Source organism: Cervus canadensis, chromosome 11, assembly GCF_019320065.1.
Source record: "Cervus canadensis isolate Bull #8, Minnesota chromosome 11, ASM1932006v1, whole genome shotgun sequence".
NCBI classification, from domain to species: domain Eukaryota; kingdom Metazoa; phylum Chordata; class Mammalia; order Artiodactyla; family Cervidae; genus Cervus; species Cervus canadensis.
The window spans coordinates 39158575-39182086 of record NC_057396.1 but is presented as its reverse complement, the minus strand read 5'-3'; the positions used below and the strand labels follow the sequence as shown (position 1 = coordinate 39182086).

At 37.0% G+C, this 23512-nt stretch overlaps 1 protein-coding gene across 1 annotated transcript in view; it reads right to left on the bottom strand.

Moving 5' to 3' along the window:
• SBF2 (SET binding factor 2) overlaps positions 1-23512 on the bottom strand; it is a 410909-nt gene that overhangs the window by 178529 nt on the left and 208868 nt on the right. Inside the window, exons 15-17 of the mRNA XM_043481847.1 lie at positions 23196-23400; positions 20680-20789; positions 18327-18476 (exon numbers count right to left, since the gene is read on the bottom strand). Coding sequence (XP_043337782.1) covers positions 18327-18476; positions 20680-20789; positions 23196-23400 — 465 coding nt within the window. The remainder of the gene's footprint in view (positions 1-18326; positions 18477-20679; positions 20790-23195; positions 23401-23512) is intronic.

The following is a 23512-nucleotide window of genomic DNA, read 5'->3' as shown; positions in this document are numbered from 1 at the left end:
CTGTTGTCTCCTATCCTGTTTTGCCTGTGGGTTTATGCATTAAAGGGCTTCCCTTGTGGCTCAGCTGGTTAAAAATCCGTCTGCAATGCAGGAGACCTGGGTTCGATCCCTGGGTTGGGAAGATCTCCTAGAGAAGGGAAAGGCTATCCACTCTAGTATTCTGGCCTGGAGAATTCCATGGACTGTAGAGTCCATGGGGTCACAAAGAGTTGGACATGACTGAGCAACTTTCACTTATGCATTTAAAAAATCCTCTTTACTGTTGTTTTAGTGGTTTTTGGGGGTAGTAGCTGAGGTTAAATGTATATATTCAATTTTCACTTTAACCAGAAGTTACTCTATCTACTTATCTACCACCACCTTTCTTTAATTTTTTAAAAATTTTTATTAGTTGGAGTCACCACCTTTCTTTACTACACTTGGCAATATGGAACAGTTATCAATTTTCAAAAACACAGGTCCTTTCCCTATTTCTTTTTGCTACTAGCAACTTCCTCTATCTGGAATACTTCACCTCCCCACCAATCCTTATCTGACCCTCTGGGACCATCTCTTTCCCACTCTAAATCCAATAAGCCAGAATAGCATTCACATTACTTTTATATACACCCCTATCAGGGTAAATCACTCTCTCTCTCTCTCTATATACATATATATATAAATCACATAAATACTAGTTTACCTGTGAGATTTTCCTTCTAGACTCTGAACTCCTTAACAACTAAAACTATACCTTAATCACATCAGTATGTCCAGTACTTATTACAGAGGCTAGAACATGGTAGAAATCAGTAAATGTTTAGAGGAAGAAAAAGGAGTAAAATACATAGTCTGCTTAAGCAAAAGATGCATTCTACTGATTAATATACTCTTTTTCTTAAAATTGAAATACAGTCTTAAAATACTGTGTTAGTTTCAAGTGTACAGCAAAGTAACTAGGTTTAATATGTATATAATTTTTTCCATTATAGGTTATTACAAGATATCAAATCAGTAAATGCTTATTGTTTGCATATTATATATATATATATATATATATATATATATATATATATATATACCTGCAATCCCAAACTCCTTATTTATCCCTCTCCTCTTCCCTTCTGATAAGTTTGTTTTCTATGTCTGTGAATCTGTTTCTGTTTTGTAATTAAGTTTATTTGTATTGTTTTTTAGATTTCACATATAAATTATATTGTATGTATTTGTCTTTCTCTGTCTCACTTCACTTAGTATGATAATCTCTAGGTCCATCATGTTGTTGTAAATGGCAATATCTCATTCTTAATTTATGAAATATACAAAGAGCTCACATAGTTCAACATCAAAAAAAGCAAACAACCCAATCAAAACATGAGCAGAAGAAGGGAACAGATGTTTCTCCAAAGAAGTCAGACAGATGGCCAACACTCACATAAAAAAATGTTCAACATCGCTAATTTTTAGAGAAATGTAAATTGAAACTACAATGAAGTACAGCATGGCCCTCATCAAAAAGTCGACAAGCAGCAAATGCTAGAGACAGTGTGGAGAAAAAGGAACTCTCCTACACTGTTGGTAGAAATGTAAATTGGTGTAGCCACTATGGAGAACACTATGGAGATTCCTTAAAAAACTAAACTAGAACTACCAGCAATCCCACTCCTGGGCATATATGCAGAAGAGATGAAAACTCTAATTCAAAAAGATACGTGCACCCCAATGTTCACAGTAGCAGTATTTATAATAGCCAATACATGGAAGCAACCTACGTGTCCATTAACAAATAAATAGATAAAGATACACATATACACATGAACAGAATACTAATCAGCCATAAAAAGAATGAAATACTGATTAATATGTCCTCATTAGTCTGTTCTGCCTGCCATAACAAAACATCATAGATTGGGTGGTTCATAAACAACAAATTTATTTTTCACAATTTGGGAGGTTGGATATCCAAGGTCAGAGTGGTAGGGAGGGTCTAGTTAGGGCCTTCCTCAAAGCTGCAGACTTTGTGTTATATCGTTACATGGTGGAAGGGGTTAGGGAGCTCTGCTGGCTCTCTTTTATATGGGTACTGATATCCTTGGTAATGTCTTTGCCTTCCTTACCTAAGGCCTTCCCCAAAGCCCCACCTCCTAATATCATCACCATTTTTTAAAAAAAGTCGCTCAAAGTTGTCTGAGTCTCTGCGACCCTATGAACTGTAACCCACCAGGCTCCTCTGTCCGTGGAATTCTCCAGGCAAGAATACTGGAGTGGGTAGCCAGCTTCTTTCTCCAAGGGAGCTGATCTAGGGATCAAATCTGGGTCTCCTGCACTGCAGGCAGATTCTTTCCTAACTAGGCCACCAGGGAAGCCCTTAGGCACTAGGTTTCCAACATATAAACCTGGGAGGACACATTCAGAACACAGCAATTAACAAAATTCTCAAACTGGTACCTCTTACAGAGGAACCGGTCATGAACAGTGCTTGAGGACCCTTGATAACTTCTAGGTTGGGCTTCCCTGGTGACCCAAGTACTGAATCCATGTGCCTAGAGCCAGTGCTCCAGAATAAGAGAAGCCACTGGAATGAGAAGACTGTGTACCACAACAAAGAGTAGCCTCCACTCGCCACAACTAGAGAAAGCCAGTGCATAGCAACAAAGACCTAGTGCAGCCATAAATAAATAAATAACCTTCTAAATTGTGGAAGGCTTAGGGTTCCAGAAGATAATCCATTTTGCTCACACTTTAAAACCTCTATGTGGTTTCCTAAGTTATTCAGAGCCCTTAGCATAACAAGCTCAATGTAAGAATTTATATAGACACCACCAGACACCACCCTAATGGCAGAAAGTGAAGAGGAAATAAAGAGCCTCTTGATGATGGTGAAAGGGGAGGGTGAAAAAGCTGGCTTAAAACTCAACATTCAAAAACTAAGATCATGGCATCCAGCCCCATCACTTTATGGCAAACAGACGGGGAAAAAAATGAAACAGTGACAGTCTTTATCTTCTTGGGCTTCAAAATCACTGCAGATGGTGACTGCAGGCATGAAATAAAAAGATGCTCCTTGGAAGAAAAGCTGTGACAAACCTAAACAGTGTATCAAAAAGCAGAGATATCACTTTGCTAACAAAAGGTCCATCGAGCCAAAGCTATGGTTTTTCCAGTAGTCATGAATGGATGTGATGTGAGAGTTGGACCATAAAGAAAGCTGAGTGCCAAAGAATTGATGCTTTTGAATTGTGGTGTTGAAAAAGACTCTTGAGACTCCCTTGGACAGCAAGGAGATCAAACCAGTCAATTCTAAAGGAAGTCAACCCTGAATATTCATTGGAAGGACTGATGCTGAAGCTGAAGCTCCAATACTTTGGCCAATACTGATGCAAAGAGCCAACTCATTGGAAAAGACCTTGATGCTGGGAAAGACTGAGGGCATGAGGAGAAGGGGGAGACAGAGGATGAGATGGTTGGAGGCCATCACTGACTCTATGGACATGCGTTTGAATAAACTCTGGGGGATGGTGAAGGACAGGGAAGCCTGGCATGTGGCAGTCCATGAGGTTGCAAAGAATCAGACATGACTGAGTGACTGAACAACAACAATGGAATTTTATAAAAAAACATTTTGTTGATAACTAGAATTTTCACCCTTCACAAAACCTGAGGCTTGATTAGGACCCTTGGTTCCTTTTGGAGATACTGATCAGTGCTGGCTGATGTCATACTAAGTCCACTGTTGAACAGCTTATTTATTTATTTTTAATAACAAGACTTTCTCAATGAAGAGAAAGTCACTGATTCACATACTGGCACAAGTTCTGATCTTGTCACAGACTAGTACTTTGAATAGTACTGTGCTAGACCATCTCATTGTATCATCCTTGTATTTTTTTTAATTCTCTTCCATATTTTTCATGTTCTTGTCTCTCTCTGCTCCACTAGGGATAATTGCTTCAGATCTGTATTCCAGTTCACTATAATTCTCTCACTGTGTTTAGTCTGATGTTTAATGTATCCAATGTGCTTTCTCTAATTATACATCTATTTCCTTGTTTACTTACTTTATCCCAAATAATTTCAAACATATATCAAAGTTGAAATAATTTTAAACTGAATTTAGATGTTATGCTAACCACCTAACTGTATCATTAACATTGTACTATGCTTGCTTTATCATTTAGTTGTCCATCTATCTATCTATCTATCTATCTGTCTATCTATCCATTACCCCATCTTATTTTTAGTGTGTTTCAAAGTAAATCATAGACATCAGTTATACTCCCCCCTAAGTACTTTAGCTCCCCTGGAGAAGGAAATGGCAACCTATTCCAGTATTCTTGCCTGGAGACTTCCATGAACAGAGGAGACTGGTGGGATACAGTTCATGGGGTCGTAAAAAGTCAACCATGACTGAGCAACTAACACTCACACTCAAGTACTTTAGCATGCATATCATTAGAGTTCAATATTTTATAGTTTTTCTTCCATATACAATTTATAAACAATAAAGCACAAGCTGGAATCAAGATTGCCAGGAGCAATATCAATAACCTCAGATATACAGATGACACCACCCTTATGGCAGAAAGTGAAGAAGAACTAAAGAGCCTCTTGATGAAAGTGAAAGAGGAGAGTGAAAAAGCTGGCTTACGGCTGAACATTCAGAACACTAAGATCATGGCATCCAGTCCCATCACTTCATGGCAAACAGATGGGGAAACAGTGGCTGACTTTATTTTTCTGGGCTCCAAAATCACTGCAGATGGTGACTGCAGCCATGAAATTAAAAGACAATTACTCCTTGGAAGGAAAGTTATGACCAACCTAGACAGCATATTAAAAAGCAGAGACATTACTTTGCCAACAAAGGTCCGTCTAGTCAAGGCTATAATTTTTCCAGTGGTCATGTATGAATGTGAGAGTTGGACTATAAAGAAATTCTTCTGAGCGCAGAAGAATTGATGCTTTTGAACTGTGGTGCTGGAGAAGACTCTTGAGAGTCCCTTGGACTGCAAGGAGATCCAACAAGTCTGTCCTAAGGGAGATCAGTCCTGGGTGTTCATTGGAAGGACTGATGCTGAAGCTGAAACTCCAATACTTTGGTCACCTGATGTGAAGAGCTGACTCATTTGAAAAGACCCTGATGCTGGGAAAGATTGAGGGCAGGAGGAGAAGGGGACGACAGATGATGAGATGGTTGGATGGCATCACCGAATCAATGGACATGGGTTTGGGTGGACTCCGGGAGCTGGTGATGGACAGGAAGGCCTGGCGTGCTGTGGTTCATGGGTTGCAAAGAGTCAGACATGACTGAGCGACTGAACTGAACTGAAAATACAAAAACCTTATGTGTACACTCAGTGAGTTTCTATAAATATGCCATAATGTTTTTGAGATTTATCCATGAGGTTACATGTATCATTAACTTTTTTTTTTGAACAGTGATTAGTATTACTTTGTATGGTATATGGTAGTTAAAAAAACAACAACAACAACCTATTCTCTGATTGATGGGCACCGGGACTGATTTCAGCTTAAGCTCCTATGAATATTTTTGTATGTCTTTTTGTAGTGATATGCTTTCATTTTTTTAAGGTAAGATCCAGGAGTGAATCTCCTGGACCATAGGATAGGTATATGCTTACTTTGATAAGAATCTCCTAGACTTTTTTCTAAAGTGACTGTACCAGTTTACACTCTCAACAATAAAACATGAGAATTCTAAGTACCTTAAAACCCTGCCAATGAGGGGGCGGTCCTAAGATGGTGGAGGAATAGGACAGGGAGACCACTTTCTCCCCCACAAATTCATTGAAAGATCATTTGAATGCTGAGCAAATACCACAAAACAACTTCTGAACGCTGATGGAGGACACAAGGCACCCAAAAAGGCAGCCCATTGTCTTCGAAAGGAGATGGTTTATCATCAGTGCTATATGGATGGAGAAGTCTTGAGGCTACTGTAAAAATAGGACTGAAAGTCAGAGGCAGGAGGCTTAAATCCAAAACTTGAGAACACTAGAAAACTCCTGGCTCCAGGGAATATTAATCGACAAGAGCTCATCTAAAAGCCTCCATACCTACACTGAAACAAAGCTACACCCAAGAGCCAACAAGTTTCAAAACATACATATGAAGCTAATTCTTCAACAATGCAGGAACATAACACAGAGCACAAAATTATAGGTGGTCAAAAGTCACATCAAACCCACAGACACCTCAAAACTCACTACTGGACGCTTCATTGCACTCCTGAGAGAAGAGATCCAGCTCCACCCACCAGAACACCCACGCAAGCTTCCCTAACCAGGAAATCTTGACAAGCCACTAGTCCAACTCCACCCACAGGGAGGAACCTCCACAATAAAGAGGAACTGCAAACTTCCAGCATACAGAAAGACCACCCCAAACACAGCAACCTAGACAAGATGAAAAGGCAGAGAAATATTCAGCAGGTAAAGGAACATGATAAAAGCCCACCAAACCAAACAAAAGAGGAGGAGATAGGGAGTCCACCTGAAAAAGAATTCAGAATAATGACAGTAAAAATGATCCAAAATCTTGAAAACAAAATGGACAAGGACTGAGATGATGCAAGAAAAGTGTAACTAAGACCTAGAAGAAATAAAAAAGGGTCAATCTGCAATAGCTGAGATCAAAAGCACTCTGGAGGGAACCAACAGTAAAATAACTGAAGCAGAAGACAAGGATAAGTGAGGTGGAAGATAGAATGGTGGAAATAAATGAAGCAGACAGGAAAAAAGAAAAAGGAATCAAAAGAAATGAGGACAACCTCAGAGACCTCTGGGACAATGTCAAACACCCCAACATTCCAATCATAGGAGTCCCAGAAGAAGAAGACAAAAAAGAAAGGCCATGAGAAAATACTTAAGGAGATAATAGTTGAAAACTTCCCTAAAATGGGGAAGGAAATAGCCACCCAGGTCCAAGAAACCCAGAGAGTCCCAAACAGGATGAACCCAAGGCAAAACACCCCAAGACACATATTAATCAAATTAATGAAGATCAAATACAAAGAACAAATATTAAAAGCAGCAAGGGAAAAACAACAAATAACTCACAAGGGGATCCCCATAAGGATAACAGCTGATCTTTCAACAGAAACTCTTCAAGCCAGAAAGGAATGGCAGGACATACTTAAAGTGATGAAACAAAAAAAACCTACAACCCAGATTACTGTACCCAGTAAGGATCTCATTCAAATATGAAGGAGAAATCAAAAGCTTTACAGACAAGCAAAATCTCAGAGAATTCAGCACCACCAAACCAGACCTTCAACAAATGCTAAAGGATCTTCTCTAGACAGGAAACACAGAAAAGGTTTATAAACTCAAACCCAAAACAACAAAGTAAATGGCAACGGGATCATACTTATCAGTAATTATCTTAAATGTAAATGGGTTGAATGCCCCAATCAAAGACAAGGACTGGCTGAATGGATAAATAAACAAGACCCCTATATATGCTGTCTAGAAGAGACCCACCTCAAACCTAGGGACACATACAGATGGAAAGTGAAGGGCTGGAAAAAGATATATCATGCAAATGGAGACCAAAAGAAAGTAGGAGTAGCAATACTCATATCAGATAAAATAGACTTTGATATAAAGGCCGTGAAAAGAGACAAAGAGGGACACTACATAATGATCAAAGGGTCAATCCAAGAAGAAGATATAAAAATTATAAATATATATGCACCCAACATAGGAGCACTGCAATACGTAAGGCAAATGCTAACAAGTATGAAAGGGGAAATTAACAGTAACACAATAATAGTGGGAGACTTTAATACCCCACTCACACCTATGGATAGATCAACTAAACAGAAAATTAGCAAGGAAACACAAACTTTAAATGATACAACGGACCAGTTAGACCTAATTGATATCTATAGGATATTTCACCCTAAAACAATGAATTTCACCTTTTTCTCAAGTGCACACGGAACCTTCACCAGGACAGATCACATCCTGGGCCATAAATCTAGCCTTGGTAAGTTCAAAAAAATTGAAATCATCTCAAGTATCTTTTCTGATCCCAATGCGGTAAGATTAGATGTCAACTACAGGAAAAAAACTATTAAAAATACAAACATATGGAGGCTAAACAACACACTTCTTAGTAACCAACAAATCACAGAAGAAGAAATAAAAAAAGAAATCAAAATTTGCATAGAAATGAATGAAAATGAAAACACAACAACCCAAAACCTATAGGATTCAGTAAAAGCAGTGCTAAGGGGAAGGTTCATAGCAATATAAGCCTACCTCAAGAACAGGAGAGAAATCAAATAAATAACCTAACTCTACACCTAAAGCAACTAGAAGAAGAAGAAATGAAGCACCCCAGGGTTAGTAGAAGGAAAAAAGCATAAAAATTAGGGCAGAAATAAATGCAAAAGAAACAAAGGAGACCATAGCCAAAATCAACAAAGTTAAAAGCTGATTCTTTGAGAAGATAAATAAAATAGACAAACCATTAGCCAGACCCATCATGAGTAAAAGGGAGAAGAATCAAATCAACAAAATTAGAAATGAAAATGGAGAAATCACAACAGACAACACAGAAATACAAAGGATCATAAGAGACTACTATCAGCAACTATGGACAACTTGGAAGAAATGGACAAATTCTTAGAAAAGTATAACTTTCCAAAACTGAACCAGGAAGAAATAGAAAATCTTAACAGACCCATCAAAAGCACAGAAATCAAAACTGTAATCAGAAATCTTCCAACAAACAAAAGCCCATGACCAGATGGCTTCACAGCTGAATTCTACCAAAAATTTAGAGAAGAGCTAACACCTATCCTACTCAAACTCTTCCAGAAAATTGCAGAGGAAGGTAAACTTCCAAACTCATTCTATGAGGCCACTATTACCCTAATACCAAAACCAGACAAAGATGACACAAAAAAAGAAAACTACAGACCAATATCACTGATGAACACAGATGCAAAAATCCTTAACAAAATTCTAGCAAACAGAATCCAACAGCATATTAAAAAGATCATACATCGTGACCAAGTGGGCTTTATACCAGGGATGCAAGGATTCTTCAATATTTGCAAATCAATCAAAGTTATACACCACATTAACAAATTGAAGAATAAAAACCATATGATTATCTCAATAAATGCAGAGAAAGCCTTTGACAAAATTCAACAGCCATTTATGATAAAAACCCTCCAGAAAGAAGGCATAGAAGGAACATACCTCAACATAATAAAAGCCACATATGATAAACCCACAGCAAACATTATCCTCAATGGTGAAAAATTGAAAGCATTTCCCCTAAAGTCAGGAACAAGACAAGGATGCCCACTCACACCACTACTATTCAACATAGTTTTGAAAGTTTTGGCCACAGCAATCAGAGAAGAAAAAGAAATAAAAGGACTCCAGACTGGAAAAGAAGAAGTAAAAGTCTCACTATTTGCAGATGACATGATCCTCTACATAGAAAACCCTAAAAGCTCCACCAGAAAATTACTAGAGCTAATCAATGAACATAGTAAGTGAAGTGAAGCGAAGTCTCTCAGTCATGTCTGACTCTTTGTGACCCCATGGACTGCAGCCTACCAGGCTCCTCTGTCCATGGGATTTTCCAGGCAAGCGTACTGGTGTCGGTTGCTATTTCCTTCTCCAGAATATAGTAAAGTTGCAGGATATAAAATTAACACACAGAAATTCTTTGCATTCCTATACACTAACAATGAGAAAACAGAAAGAGAAATTAAGGAAACAATGCTATTCACCACTGCAACGAAAAGAATAAAATACTTAGGAATAAATCTATCTAAAGAAACAAAAGACCTATATATAGAAAATGATAAAACACTGATGAAAGAAATCTACAGATTCAATGCAATCCCCATCAAGCTACCAAAGGTATTTTTCACAGAACTAGAACAAATAATTTCACAATTTGTATGGAAATACAAAAAACCTTGAATAGTCAAAGTAATCTTGAGAAAGAAGAATGGAACTGGAGGAATCAACCTGCCTGACTTCAGACTCTACTACAAAGCCACAGTCATCAAGACAGTATGGTATTGGCACAAAGACAGAACTATAGATCAATGGAACAAAATAGAAAGCCCAGAGATAAAAACGCACAGCTATGGACACCTTATCTTTGACAAAGGAGGCATGAATATACAATGGAGAAAAGACAATCTCTTTAACAATTGGTGCTGGGAAAACTGGTCAACCACTTGTAAAAGAATGAAACTAAAACACTTTCTAACACCATACACAAAAACAAACTCAAAATGGATTAAAGGTCTAAATGTAAGACCAGAAACTATAAAACTCCTAGAGGAAAACATAGGCAAAACACTCTCTGATATAAACCACAGCAGGATCCTCTATGACCCACCTCCCAGAGTAATAGAAATAAAAGCAAAAATAAACAAATGGGACCTAATTAAACTTAAAAGCTTTTGCACAACAAAGGAAACTATAAGCAAGGTGAAAAGACAGCCTTCAGAGTGGGAGAAAATAATAGCAAATGAAGCAACTGACAAAGAATTAATCTCAAAAATATACAAGCAACTCCTGCAGCTCAATTCCAGAAAAATAAGTGACCCGTTCAAAAATTGGGCCAAAGGAATAAACAGACATTTCTCCAAAGAAGACATACAGATGGCTAACAAACACATGAAAAGATGCTCAATATCACTCATTATCAGAGAAATGCAAATCAAAACCACAACGAGGTACCATCTCACGCCACTCAGAATGGCTGCTATCAGAAAGTCTAGAAACAATAAATGCTGGAGAGGGTGCAGAGAAAAAGAAACCCTCTTACACTGTTGGTGGGAATGTAGACTAATACATCCACTATAGAGAACAGTGTGGAGATTCCTTAAAAAGCTGGAAATAGAACTGCCATATGACCCAGCAATACCGCTGCTGGGTATACACACCGAGGAAACCAGGATTGAAAGAGACACATGTATCCCAATGTTCATCACAGCACTGTTTACAATAGCCAGGACATGGAAGCAACCAAGATGTCCATCAGCAGATGAATGGATAAGAAAGCTGTGGTACATATACACCATGGAATATTACTCAGCCATTAAAAAGAATGCATTTGAATCAGTTCTAATGAGGTGGATGAAACTGGAGCCTATTATACAGAATGAAGTAAGTCAGAAAGAAAAACACCAATACAGTATATTAACACATAAATATGGAATTTAGAAAGATGGTAATGATGGCCCTATATGTGAGATAGCAAAAGAGACACAGATGTAAAGAATAGACTTTTGGACTCTGTGGGAGAAGGCGAGGGTGGGATGATATGAGAGAATAGCACTGAAACATGTATATTATCATATATGAAATAGATCACCAGTCCAGGTTCGATGCATGAGACAGGGTGCTCAGGGCTGGTGCACTGGGATGACCATGAGGGATGGGATGGGGAGGGAGGTGGGAGGGAGGTTCAGGATGGGGAACACATGTATACCCATGGCTGATTCATGTGAATGTATGGCAAAAACCACCACAATATTGTAAAGTAATTAGCCTACAATTAAAATTTTTAAAAAAAATTAAAAAAAAAATAAAACAAAAACCCCCGCCAACATTTGGTATTACCAATATTTCTAATTTTAGGCATACTCGTAGTTATATAATATTATCTCATAATGGTTTCAATTTGCATTTCTTGGATGACTGACACTGACTAGTTCATGACCATTTCCATATTTTACTTTGTGAAGTGTCTGTTTAAGCTGTCCGTTTTCAAAAAATGGTTTGGCTTCTTCTTAAGTTGTAGAACTTGAGTTCTTTATATAACCATGACATCAGTCTTTGTCACATATATATTTGGAATAATTTTTCCTAGTCTTCAATATTCATTTTCTTAATTCTGTCTTTTGATAAGCATATGTTTTAATTTCTATGAAGCATAATCATGTTTTTTTCTTTTTTTGGTTATCAGTTTTTGTGACCTAAGAAACTTTTGTCAGTTATAGAAATTATAAGTGGCAAAAGATTCAATTAATAATTTAATTATTAATTAAATTCCCAAGCCATGAAACTATTCCATGCTTTCCCCTAAAAACTTTGTGGTTTTCTATTTTATGTTTATGTCCTTGCTCTACCTCAAGTTAATCCTTGTGTTTGATATGAGGTAGAGGTTGAGGTTCAGTTTCTTTCATATGGATATTCACTTTTCCAGCACTATTTGTGGAAAAAACTTTCCTCCTCTGATTGGATTGCTTTGTAACAAATTGGAATGCTCTGTAACAAATTTCCCATAAATGCAAGTCTAATTTCTGGGTGCTCTTTTCCACTGATCTATTTGACATGTCAGTATTACACTATCTTTTTCTTTTTTTGTATTATACTATCTTGATTACTGTGGGTTGATAGTAAGTCTTGAAACCAGGGAGGGTTAAGTCCTCCAACTTGTTCTTATTCAAGATTGATTTGGCCACTCTAAGTCTTCAGCATTTCTGCATAAATTTTGGAATCATCCAGTTAATTTCTAAGAAAAAGTTTGCTGCAATTCTTATTGGAATTGCATTCAGGCTGTAGGTTGCTTTGTGGAGAACTGACATATTAATGATACTGGGTCTTCCATATCCTTTGATGTTTTACTTTACTGATTATATAATCTAAACTTATCTAGCCATCTTGTTAGTTTCTTATTATCTGCTTATTTTGTATTCAATCCATTATTTAAATACTTTAATTATTATATATTCAAATTGGATAATTCCAATATATAAAGCCTATGAGGTCTTCAATCTGTTTTTGTTTGTTTCTGTTAACACTATTTCACACTGGCTCATTTCTTTGGTATTTGGTTATTTTAAAATTGTGACTTCACATCTTACTAAAGTTTATCAGTGTGAACCCTGACTGCCTAAATTGGGGCTGAATTTAATAAATTCTAAAAAACATTTATATTTCTTCTTCTGGAGGCAAGGGTAAGGGGTATGCCACTGAAGAGGAATTATTTCATTCTTCTTCCAGTGTCCTACCCTGAGGTAAATAAAGCTCTCAGGTTCAACCAGCTCTCTTGACAGAAGTCAAGACTTAAATGAGCTCATGTATCTGGTTTCCCCAACTGCTAATTACTCAGAATTTGGGTTTCCCTACGTATCTTATTCTAGAGAATAGAGGAGAGGTCTTTTAGAGATTTCCTTTTCTTCTTAGGAAAAACGATATATAAAAATCATGGGTTTTTGCTGTTGAAATTTTCTAGGATCTATTTCTACATTAGTGAGAGGGTGCCTCATACCCTGCGGTTTATTATTATAAGACTGGAAATGGAGTGCTCCACTGGGTTTTTAAGTTATGATTTACCATTAAAAGATCTTAGCTAAGATCTTACATGTAAAAATTATATATCTGCTAAAACAAAAAGAGTTAAACCCATGATATTTTTGAAGAGATATATAGTAATCTCAGTTATTAAAAAAAAACTAAAATAAGATCAGTTATTTGATATGAGAAAATATAGGAATAACCTATAATCTCCATAAACCAGTCCTTTAAAAAATTATCTTGGCACTGAAAGAACATGATAAACAAAATAACCCCTTGGCAGTACTCATGTTCCATTTAATTTTCCCTTGAGGACAGAAACTACAGGATAACTTCAAGACAAGCAAAAATTACTAAAGTTTTTGAATCACTACCTAAAACTTAGTTCATTTAATGTTTCTATTTTAAAACACCAACACAGATGTTTGGCCTCTCAGCCTTGAAACTCTATGCTTTTGTAAAAAAATGTTCAGAATGTTATGCTAAATCCCCACAAGTATTGTAACAAGAATATAAATATTAATAAATCCCAAGTTGGTAAATAAGTGATTCATTAAAATAAAAGTCACATATGAACCCATTTATAACTGAAAAGAGCCTCTCTATAATGGAACAAAGACAAGATCTAATTTTATGAAATACTGAATTACAAAACATTAAGAGCTCATTAGTGCAGGTGCAACTGGAAGCAGCAACAACAACAAACCCAAGCTTCCCCCTGACAGAATATGATTATTCAAATGAAAAGGAGTATTTTTCTAGCCCAAGGGTACCTGGTTATTCTGTAATCAATTACTAATTAGTTTATACTAAAATTAAGTTTAGAGAAAGCCTTCTAATGTAGTTCTTCAGTTAATTACAGTGCATAAAATACAAATGGAAAAAAGCCTCCTAAAATAGTTTTTTCAGTTTTATCACCAGGTAGAGGGAGCCAGGATATTATCTAACTTTAGGACTTCTGGTAACCTAGATCTCTTAATCAAATTCGTTTGTTCTCTGTAATGACAGTATCAAAGTAACTGAAACAAAGGAACAGAAGTAGCAGAAGACTTGTGATTTTTACAGCAAACAAATTATGTCTTATTCTTCTCATAAAGTTTCAAAAATTTCCTTCCTACAAAAATGAGAATCCTTTTCTGTTGTAAAAAATCCTTGTTATATGTTTTAGATAATTTAATTATGTTTATGTGTATGTGTGTGTTTCAAGCAGAGAAAAGTTTAAATGGAAGTCATAACTCTTCTAAACTGTTTATGTCAGAGATAATCATTACTAAGGATTTAGCGTAAATATCCTTCTAGATTTTCATTATAATATACATACATACATATAATTTTAGGTCAAAATAGAATTATATCTACCTTATGTACCCCTGGTGGCTCAGATGGTAAAGAATCTGCCTGCAATGCAAGAGATCTGGGTTCAATCCCTGGGTTGGGAAGATCTCCTGGAGGAGGACATGGCAACCCACTCTAGTATTCCTGCCGAAGGAATCCCCATGGACAGAGGAGCCGGGTGGGCTACAGTCCATGGAGTTGCAAAGAAATAATCAGACATGACTGAGTGACTAAGCACTACCTTATGTATCTTCCTGTGTGCCCACCTCGCAACATGTAACAGTTTTTTCCTATAGGTACATGTTATAGAGCTACCTCTTTTATTTTAGTAGCCGAACAGTATTCCGAAGAAGTATTCTACCATACTTACATTAATTTATATCCAAATGGTAAACATTTAGGATGCATTTAATGTTTGATGTGATAAACTATTATAGCTAGTCTCTTACACTCTAAAATAAGAATTTATTTCCAGTAGAGGTGAATTACCTCTTATCTTGTTAATTTGCTTTAACAAACCACAAAGTGCCTGTTACAAGATTACATTTTTCATTCTAGCTTTTAAGTTAGAATTTCTGAGAAAGATATTATCTGAAATGCGTTTGAAAAGATAAATACACCCTGCAAAAAAATAGTAGTACCCTAAGACATTAATGTGTATCATAAGGAAGACCTTAGTAGACATTTCTCCAAAGAAGACATACAGATGGCCAAGAGGTACATGAAAAGATACTCAACATCACTAATTATTAGAAAAATGTAGATCAAAACTACTACCTCACAGAATGGCCACCATCAAAAAAATCCACAAATAATAAATGCTGGAGAGGATACAGAGAAAAGAGAACCCTCACATGCTGTTGGTAGGAATGTAAATAGATACAGCCACTATAGAGAACAGTATGGGGGTTCCTTAAAAAACTAAAAATAGAACTACCATACAATCTGCCTGCAATGCAGGAGACCCCAGTGCAATTCCCAGGTCAGGAAGTTACCCTGGAAAGGGGACAGGCTACTAACTCTGGTATTCATGGGCTTCCCTGGTGGCTCCCACGGTAAAGAATCTGCCTACAGGGCAGGAGACCTGGGTTCAATCCCTGGGTTGAAGACCCCTGGAGGAGGGCATGGCAACACACTCTTGCCGGGAGAGTCCCTATGGACAGAGGAGTCAGGCAGGCTACAGTCCATGGGGTCACAAAGAGTCAGACACAACTGAATGAGTAAGCACAGCACACAGCACCATAGAATCCAGCAATCCCAACATTTGCTGCAGCACTATTTGCAACAGGGAGGATATGGAAGCAACCTAAATATCCATCAACAGATGTAGATAAATAAGATGTGGTACATATAAACAAACCATGAAAGATGATGCTGTGAAAGTGCTGCGCTCAATATGCCAGAAAATTTGGAAAACTCAGCAGTGGCCACAGGACTGGAAAAGGTCAGTTTTCATTCTAATCCCAAAGAAAGGCAATGCTAAAGAATGCTCAAACTACCACACAATTGTACTCATCTCACACGCTAGTAAAGTAATACTCAAAATTCTCCAAGCCAGGCTTCAGCAATACGTGAACCGTGAACTTCCAGATGTTCAAGCTGGTTTTAGAAAAGGCAGAGGAACCAGAGATCAAATTGCCAACATCCGCTGGATCCTTGAAAAAGCAAGAGAGTTTCAGAAAAACATCTATTTCTGCTTTATTAACTATGCCAAAGCCTTTGACTGTGTGGATCACCATAAACTGTGAAAAATTCTGAAAGAGATGGGCATACCAGACCACCTGACCTGCCTCTTGAGAAACCTGTATGCAGGTCAGGAAGCAACAGTTAGAAATGGACATGGAACAATAGATTGGTTCCAAATAGGAAAAGGAGTACGTCAAGCTGTATATTGTCACCCTGCTTATTTAACTTATAAGCAGAGTACATCATGAGAAACACTGGGCTGGATGAAGCACAAGCTGGAATCAAGATTGCCGGGAGAAATATCAATAACCTCAGATATGTAGATGACACACCACCCTTATGGCAGAAAGTGAAGAGGAACTGAAGAGCCTCCTGTGAAAGTGAAAAAGGAGAGTGAAAAAGCTGGCTTAAAGCTCAACATTCAGAAAACTAAGATTATGGCATCTGGTCCCATCACTTCAAGGCAAATAGATGGGGAAACAGTGGAAACAGTGGCTGACTTTATTTTTCTGGGCTCTAAAATCACTGCAGATGGTGACTGCAGCCATGAAATTAAACGACGCTTACCCCTTGGAAGCAAAGTTATGACCAACCTAGACAGCATGTTAAAAAGCAGACACATTACTTTGTCAACAAAGGTCCGTCTATTCAAGGTTATGGTTTTTCCACTGGTCATGTATGGATGTGAAAGTTGGGCTATAAAGAAAGCTGAGAGCCTAAGAATTGATGCTTTTGAACTGTGGTGTTGGAGAAGACTCTTGAGAGTCCCTTGGACTGCAAGGAGTTCCAACTAGTCCATCCTAAAGGAGATCAGTCCTGAATGTTCATTGGAAGGACTGATGCTGAAGCTGAAACTCCAATACTTTGGTCACCTCATGTGAAAAGCTGACTCATTTGAAAGGACCCTGATGCTGGGAAAGATTGAGAGCAGGAAGAGAAGGGGACGACAGAGGATGAGATGGTTGCATGGCATCACTGACTCAATGGACATGGGTTTGAGTAAACTCCGGGAGTTGGTGATGGACAGGGAGGCCTGGTGTGCTGTGCTTCATGAGGTTGCAAAGAATCAGACAAGACTGAGCAACTGAAATGAATTGAACATATACACAATGGAATATCACTCAGCTGTAAAAGGAACAAAATTGGGTAATTTGTACAGACAGGATGGACCCAGAGTCAGAGTAAAGTTAAGTCAGAATGAGAAACAAATATTGTATATTAACGCATATACGTGGAATCTAGAAAAATGGTACAGATGAACCTACCTACAGAGACGAAGACATGGAGAATGGAAGTGTAGGCATGGAGCGGGTTGTTGGGGGAGGGATGAATTGGGAAATGGGGACTGATGTATGTGCAGCGCCATGTGTAAAACAGATAGCTAGTGGGAACCTGTTGTTCCTGTTGTATAATGCCGGGAGCTGAGCTTCGTGTTCTGGGATGATTTAGTGGGGTGGGATGGAGGAGGTGCGAAGGAGGGTCAAGAGGGAGGGGATACATATATATGTAAACAGATAGCCGATTCACTTTGTTGTACAACACTGTAAAGCAACTATAACCCAAGGAAAAAAATGATACAATTAATACCCATATACATAGGTTAAGAAATAGATTATGAACTGAATAATTAATTTATCATTTGGATTACCCACCATTCATTGCCCTCTATTTTAACAGTACAACTGAAAACTGACTGAAAAGGGATAACAAAAATATAGACATTAAGTAATATAGAACTGAATGTTTCAAAGATGACTTTTCACTTCAGACAGCTTACTTATAGAACTAGTTAAATAACCTAGTATTTTTCAAGAAAAAAAAAGGAAGAATTAAAAAACTCCTAATATTTATGCTGAGCAATACTTAAGTGTTTGTAACAGAAATGCTACGAATATCAGCTCTTCATGTTATCAGATGTGGAAGGTTTAAGAACCTGATATACTAGTAATTATTGAACTGCCTGGGGAAAAAAGTATTATTCTCAAATGAGAAGAGAAATTTGAAAGAACTAAAAGTTACCTGTAGAGTACAGTTCATCATCCTTATTATGTAGTCAAACTGCTGATGATCTAGTATTGCCCGGTTCTGCTGAACATGTAAACCCAGCTCATCAGTGAGACACTGTCTCGCTGCCTTTCCTTTAAGGGCTCTCAGTGCAGCAGGAAGGGTCTGAGGACATAAGAGGCAGACATGAGCAGGAGGTTTCACTGGAAAAAAATAACTTTAAATCACACTAACTCATACACATCCTGTAAACCATTTAACAGAGCTATTAGAATTAGAAAAGGGTTGATTTGCTGTTAAGGACAACATGGATTTATAGTGATTTTTTAAATTTGTAAGGCAGCATGAAAATAAACAGGACTAGTTCATGTGATACATTTAAAAAACATTAAACTTCATTAAAAAAAACTTATCAAAACTGTGGCCACCAAAATAACTGCTGCTTCAGATTCTGAGTCAAAACCATGGATACTTGACATGTTCTTTCATAACTGGCCACATCTCCGTGGCAAGAATAGAGGGAAAAACTAAAATGACAAGAATCATGGGAGATTTTATTCTTTTATAGTGATTAGCAACTTAATCACTACTCAGTTTTAATTTATGACTGGAAAATTCTACAGTCCCTTCTATTTCAAAAGCATAATTAAGAAGGAAAAAACTCAGAGCAACAAATAGAAATCTCTGAGTTTACATACTAAAACTCTTCCACTTCTTCACCCACAAGAATGCCTCTTCCAGTTCATCTTTAGAGCCTGATTTACTTTACATAAAGTAGTATTAATAATAGGCTTATTTAACTTTGAAAACATGAGAACAAAGGAGCAAATAAGAAGGAAGGAAAAGACTGAGAGTAGGAAGTCCTACTATTGTTACAAGGGGCACAAGAAACAGTGTGAAAATTGAAAGCAAGAGAAGCAAAAGAAAGTCTGTTTAATACTCAATCATAAGAAAAAATGGATTCCAAAAAACTCAAAACACAGACTTGAGGGTCATTAAGTGGATAAACCGACTCGATAGGCATGGGTTTGGGTAGACTCTGGGAGTTGGTGATGGACAGGGAGGCCTGGCGTGCTGCAATTCATGGGGTCGCAAAGAGTTGGACACGACTGAGCGACTAAACTGAACTGAACTGAAGTGGATAAAAACTTTGTTTCACAAGCTTTACTAGCCCTATGTAACAAATGATCAGAACTATGACAAGTCACTAAGAAAAGGTGACATTAATGTTTAATATGTTTTATTAAAGAAGGCAAGAAAATGTGCTATTAAAGCACACATTAAAGGCATATTTAAATGAAGACCACAATTTTTATAATTCATTACTTGCTTTAACTAGAGTTTTTGTAATAAAATTATATTTTAAATGTTTTTAAGTCTCTTGATGACAGTGAAAGAGGAGGGTGGAAAAGTTGGCTTAAAGCTCAACATTAAGAAAACTAAGATCATGGCATCCGGTCCCATCACTTCATGGCAAACAGATGGGGAAACAGTGGAAACAGTGGCTGACTTTATTTTTGGGGGCTCCAAAATCACTGCAGATGGTGACTGCAGCCATGAAATTAAACGACGCTTGCTCCTTGGAAGGAAAGTTATGACCAACCTAGACAGCATATTAAAAAGCAGAGACATTACTTTGTCAACAAAGGTCCATCTCGTCAAGGCTATGATTTTTCCAGTGGTCATGTATGGATGTGACAGTTGGACTATAAAGAAAGCTGAGCACTGAAGAATTGATGCTTTTGAACTGTGGTGTTGGGGAAGACTCTTGAGAGTCCCTTGGACTGCAAGGAGATCCAATCAGTCCATCCTAAAGGAGATCAGTCCTGGGTGTTCACTGGAAGGACAGATGCTAAAGCTGAAACTCCAATACTTTGGTCACCTGATGTGAAGAACTGACTCATTGGAAAAGACCCTGATGCTGGGAAAGACTGAAGGCAGGAGGAGAAGGGGACGTCAGAGGATGAGATGGTTGAATGGCATCACCGACTCAATGGAGATGAGTTTGAGTAAACTCCAGGAGTTGGTGATGGACAGGGAGGCCTGGCTTGCTGTGGTTCATGGGGTCGTGAAGAGTCGGACATGACTGAGGGACTGAACTGAACTGACTGAAGTTTCTAAATAATACGCCGAAATAGAATTAAATGAACAATGTTTAAAAGTTTCGGTGTGGGGGGGGTGATGACTATCAATATTTCAGGCTTGGCTAAGAGTTTAGACACTGTTCATTTAAAATGATAAAAACAATGAAAGAATACTTTATAAGGAAAAGGTATGGAAATAGAGGAGAGGTCAGTTGGCAAGCTAAACACAGAAATCTGAAAGGGACATGATGAATGTTTACTTCGGAATGATGGCATTTTATTACCTTTTCAGTCTCCAATGTTTTATTTTCAAATATGAATGAAATGCAGTTTCTAACAACTTCCAATCTCTGTGCACTGTTGAAAACTGTTGTCACTTTATCCATTATTGAAACTATTAAAGGGATATAAAGAAAACGCAAATTAAATTCCTTTGGCAATAATAAAAGCAAGGGGAATATTACTGTTTACAGTTTATATGACTCTGTTTACATGACAAAAACGTAAGCCTTTATTTCCCCCTTGTTACAGGACACTGAAGGTACTTCATCACTTTGATTACATTTCTATGTTGTGAAATGACAGGCTAATCAATAGCTTATTGAGGATAATTTCACAGGATAGATGCTAATACTGTACTTATCTCTTACACAAATTAATTCACGTTGCACAGTAAAATTTTATTAAGCAAAGATAAACATCTCTTTTTTTAACCTTTAGTTGTAAACGAACAGGTAAGAAATGTGTCAGGTACAAGATCATGACAAACACAGCTAATGCTCATATGTAAGAGGACTGACTACTAACAGGAAAAGAAGCTGATATTTCTAACATATTACCAAAGAAAAACCACATACCACAAAAAATTAGGTTCTAAAAATCTGAGTATAGGTGGCCTGAAGAAGCGCTGCACACAAACAAAAGTGATCATGGCCAAAGAATTGCTTTACAAATTTGGGAGAGTCACTTTTCGGTTCTGTGAACTTAGTACCTGTCAACTTTACAAGATTGGATAATTCTAGTGTACTACATAAGCTAAAATTACTTAAAACAAATGTAACTTATTAAAAGAATACTAGAAGATATAAATTAAATCAGTATTCATTAAATAAAAAGTATAATTTCACAAAGAACTACACAATATCATTTGTACAAATCAGGTAGTAGCTATAATTCTTAAGCCTTATATTTTATGATTGCTCTTACCTAACAAGAAAAACCATAATACCATACTCTTGGCCTTCCTTTCATTTCATCAATATAAAATTTTACATTCTTCAAACAATTTTTTAAACTTAAAAAATTTGAAATAATTATAAGCCTACATAAAGTTACAAATTAGTACAGAGAAGATCCATGCACTCATCACCCAACTTCCCCAAATGGTGGTATCTTACCTAACTATAGTGCTTTATCAGAATCAGGAAATCAATCTTACTTGGTTTTTACTAGTTCTCTTGAAATCATTTAAAATTATGTAACATTAATGACCATGATGGTAAAATAGATTAGTTCATATGACTTTCTCTGTCTGAAATGTGCATTCTTTATTTTGTACTCCGGAGTTTCCCACATGTGGAGGTCTGTGGCATAGACAGAAACTGAAATTGATCATATTTAGAGTAGAAAATGTCTCAGTCTCCAAGTAAGACCACATATTTTAGAGAGCAACATCTTTAACCTATTTTTAGAAATTTTTAATTCTAAAATCTCTTTCACAGCATTTTAAATTTTCTTTAGGATGAACCATTAAAAATCCCACCTTTTAAAATAATGAATCTGAATCTGTTTACCATCTGGAAATTATTACTTTCCTTTGGAGACTATGACTTAGTTCATTCCCAGGAGAAAGTTCTTCACTTAGAGTTTGATATATCAGGGATTGGCCAAATCCTCAGCTGTGGCATTCTAATACTAGCTTTCTAACAGTTGATAACAACTCTGGTTTATGGGTATTCAACTTTTCAGGTCTTCCTTCTTAAGGTTCTGGCTTTCAAATGCTATTTTTAGCTGTTCATCATCACTCTGGCACCTCTGAGGAATAGCTGGAAAGTAGTTAACTTCTCAAAATGTGAATGGTTCTTAAAGTGACATAGCAATTCTACATTCATATTAAATGGGTATCATGTAAGATGAAACATTCATACTTTTAAAATTTTAATACAAGGAACATCATGATTCTGATCAACTTAAATGAATCAGAAAGTTGGACAGAGGTCCCTGCATTCATCTTTCACTCATTCATTCATTTCTTTCATTTATTTGTTCATTCATTCAAAATGAATGCAGTCCATGCAGGGACAAATACTGAGTCATATGTATTTCTCTCACTGACTACAATGAGAGATTCCATATGCATATAAAAAATTTGATGTTGACTGAAAATGAAAGTAAAGAGATTATACAAAAATAAACAAGCAGATAAAAATTTAAACCAACTTCATGTGTGTTTTTAAGGAAAGCATTCAACTAAGTTATGAATATTAAACTTAAAAGATGAAACCCTTCAAAAAGTAACTACCCTAACACATTGGCTTCTCCATTTTCTTCTCCATGTGAAAGTATAATCAACACTTAAGTATAAGCTGGTAATATGTAGGGAAGTTATAGCAAATTAGTATTAGTAAGTAAATAGTAAGTAATATTCACATTATTATATAATATCCCTGACCAGGGATCAAAGCTGCGCCCCCTGCATTGGGAGAATGGAGTCTTAGCCACTGGATCACCAGGAAGTCCCTGTGTCTTCTATCTTGATTAAAAGTTTACCTTTAAAACAAACAAATGGATAAATACATACCAACAGGTGGACCTGCAGGCACAACACACTTCTTTTCCACTCTTGAAGCAGGAGGTGCATTCTGATTCTTAGCAAGATTTTCCTGTATTAATTCCTGTACCCGAGTTTCATTAATTTTAGGGAAAGGAAGAATATGAACTCGCAAGTGGGATCCTTCTGTTGGGCGTGGAACTTTCTGAAATGCCATATGAGGGTTTGGATTCTCCTGCAATATTAAACATAGGTAAGATTATTCAAAAGTTAAAATAACAATGGCAGATTGTTGGCCAGAGGGACAGAAACTGAAATCAGACAGGTGAGAGATTGTACATACATTC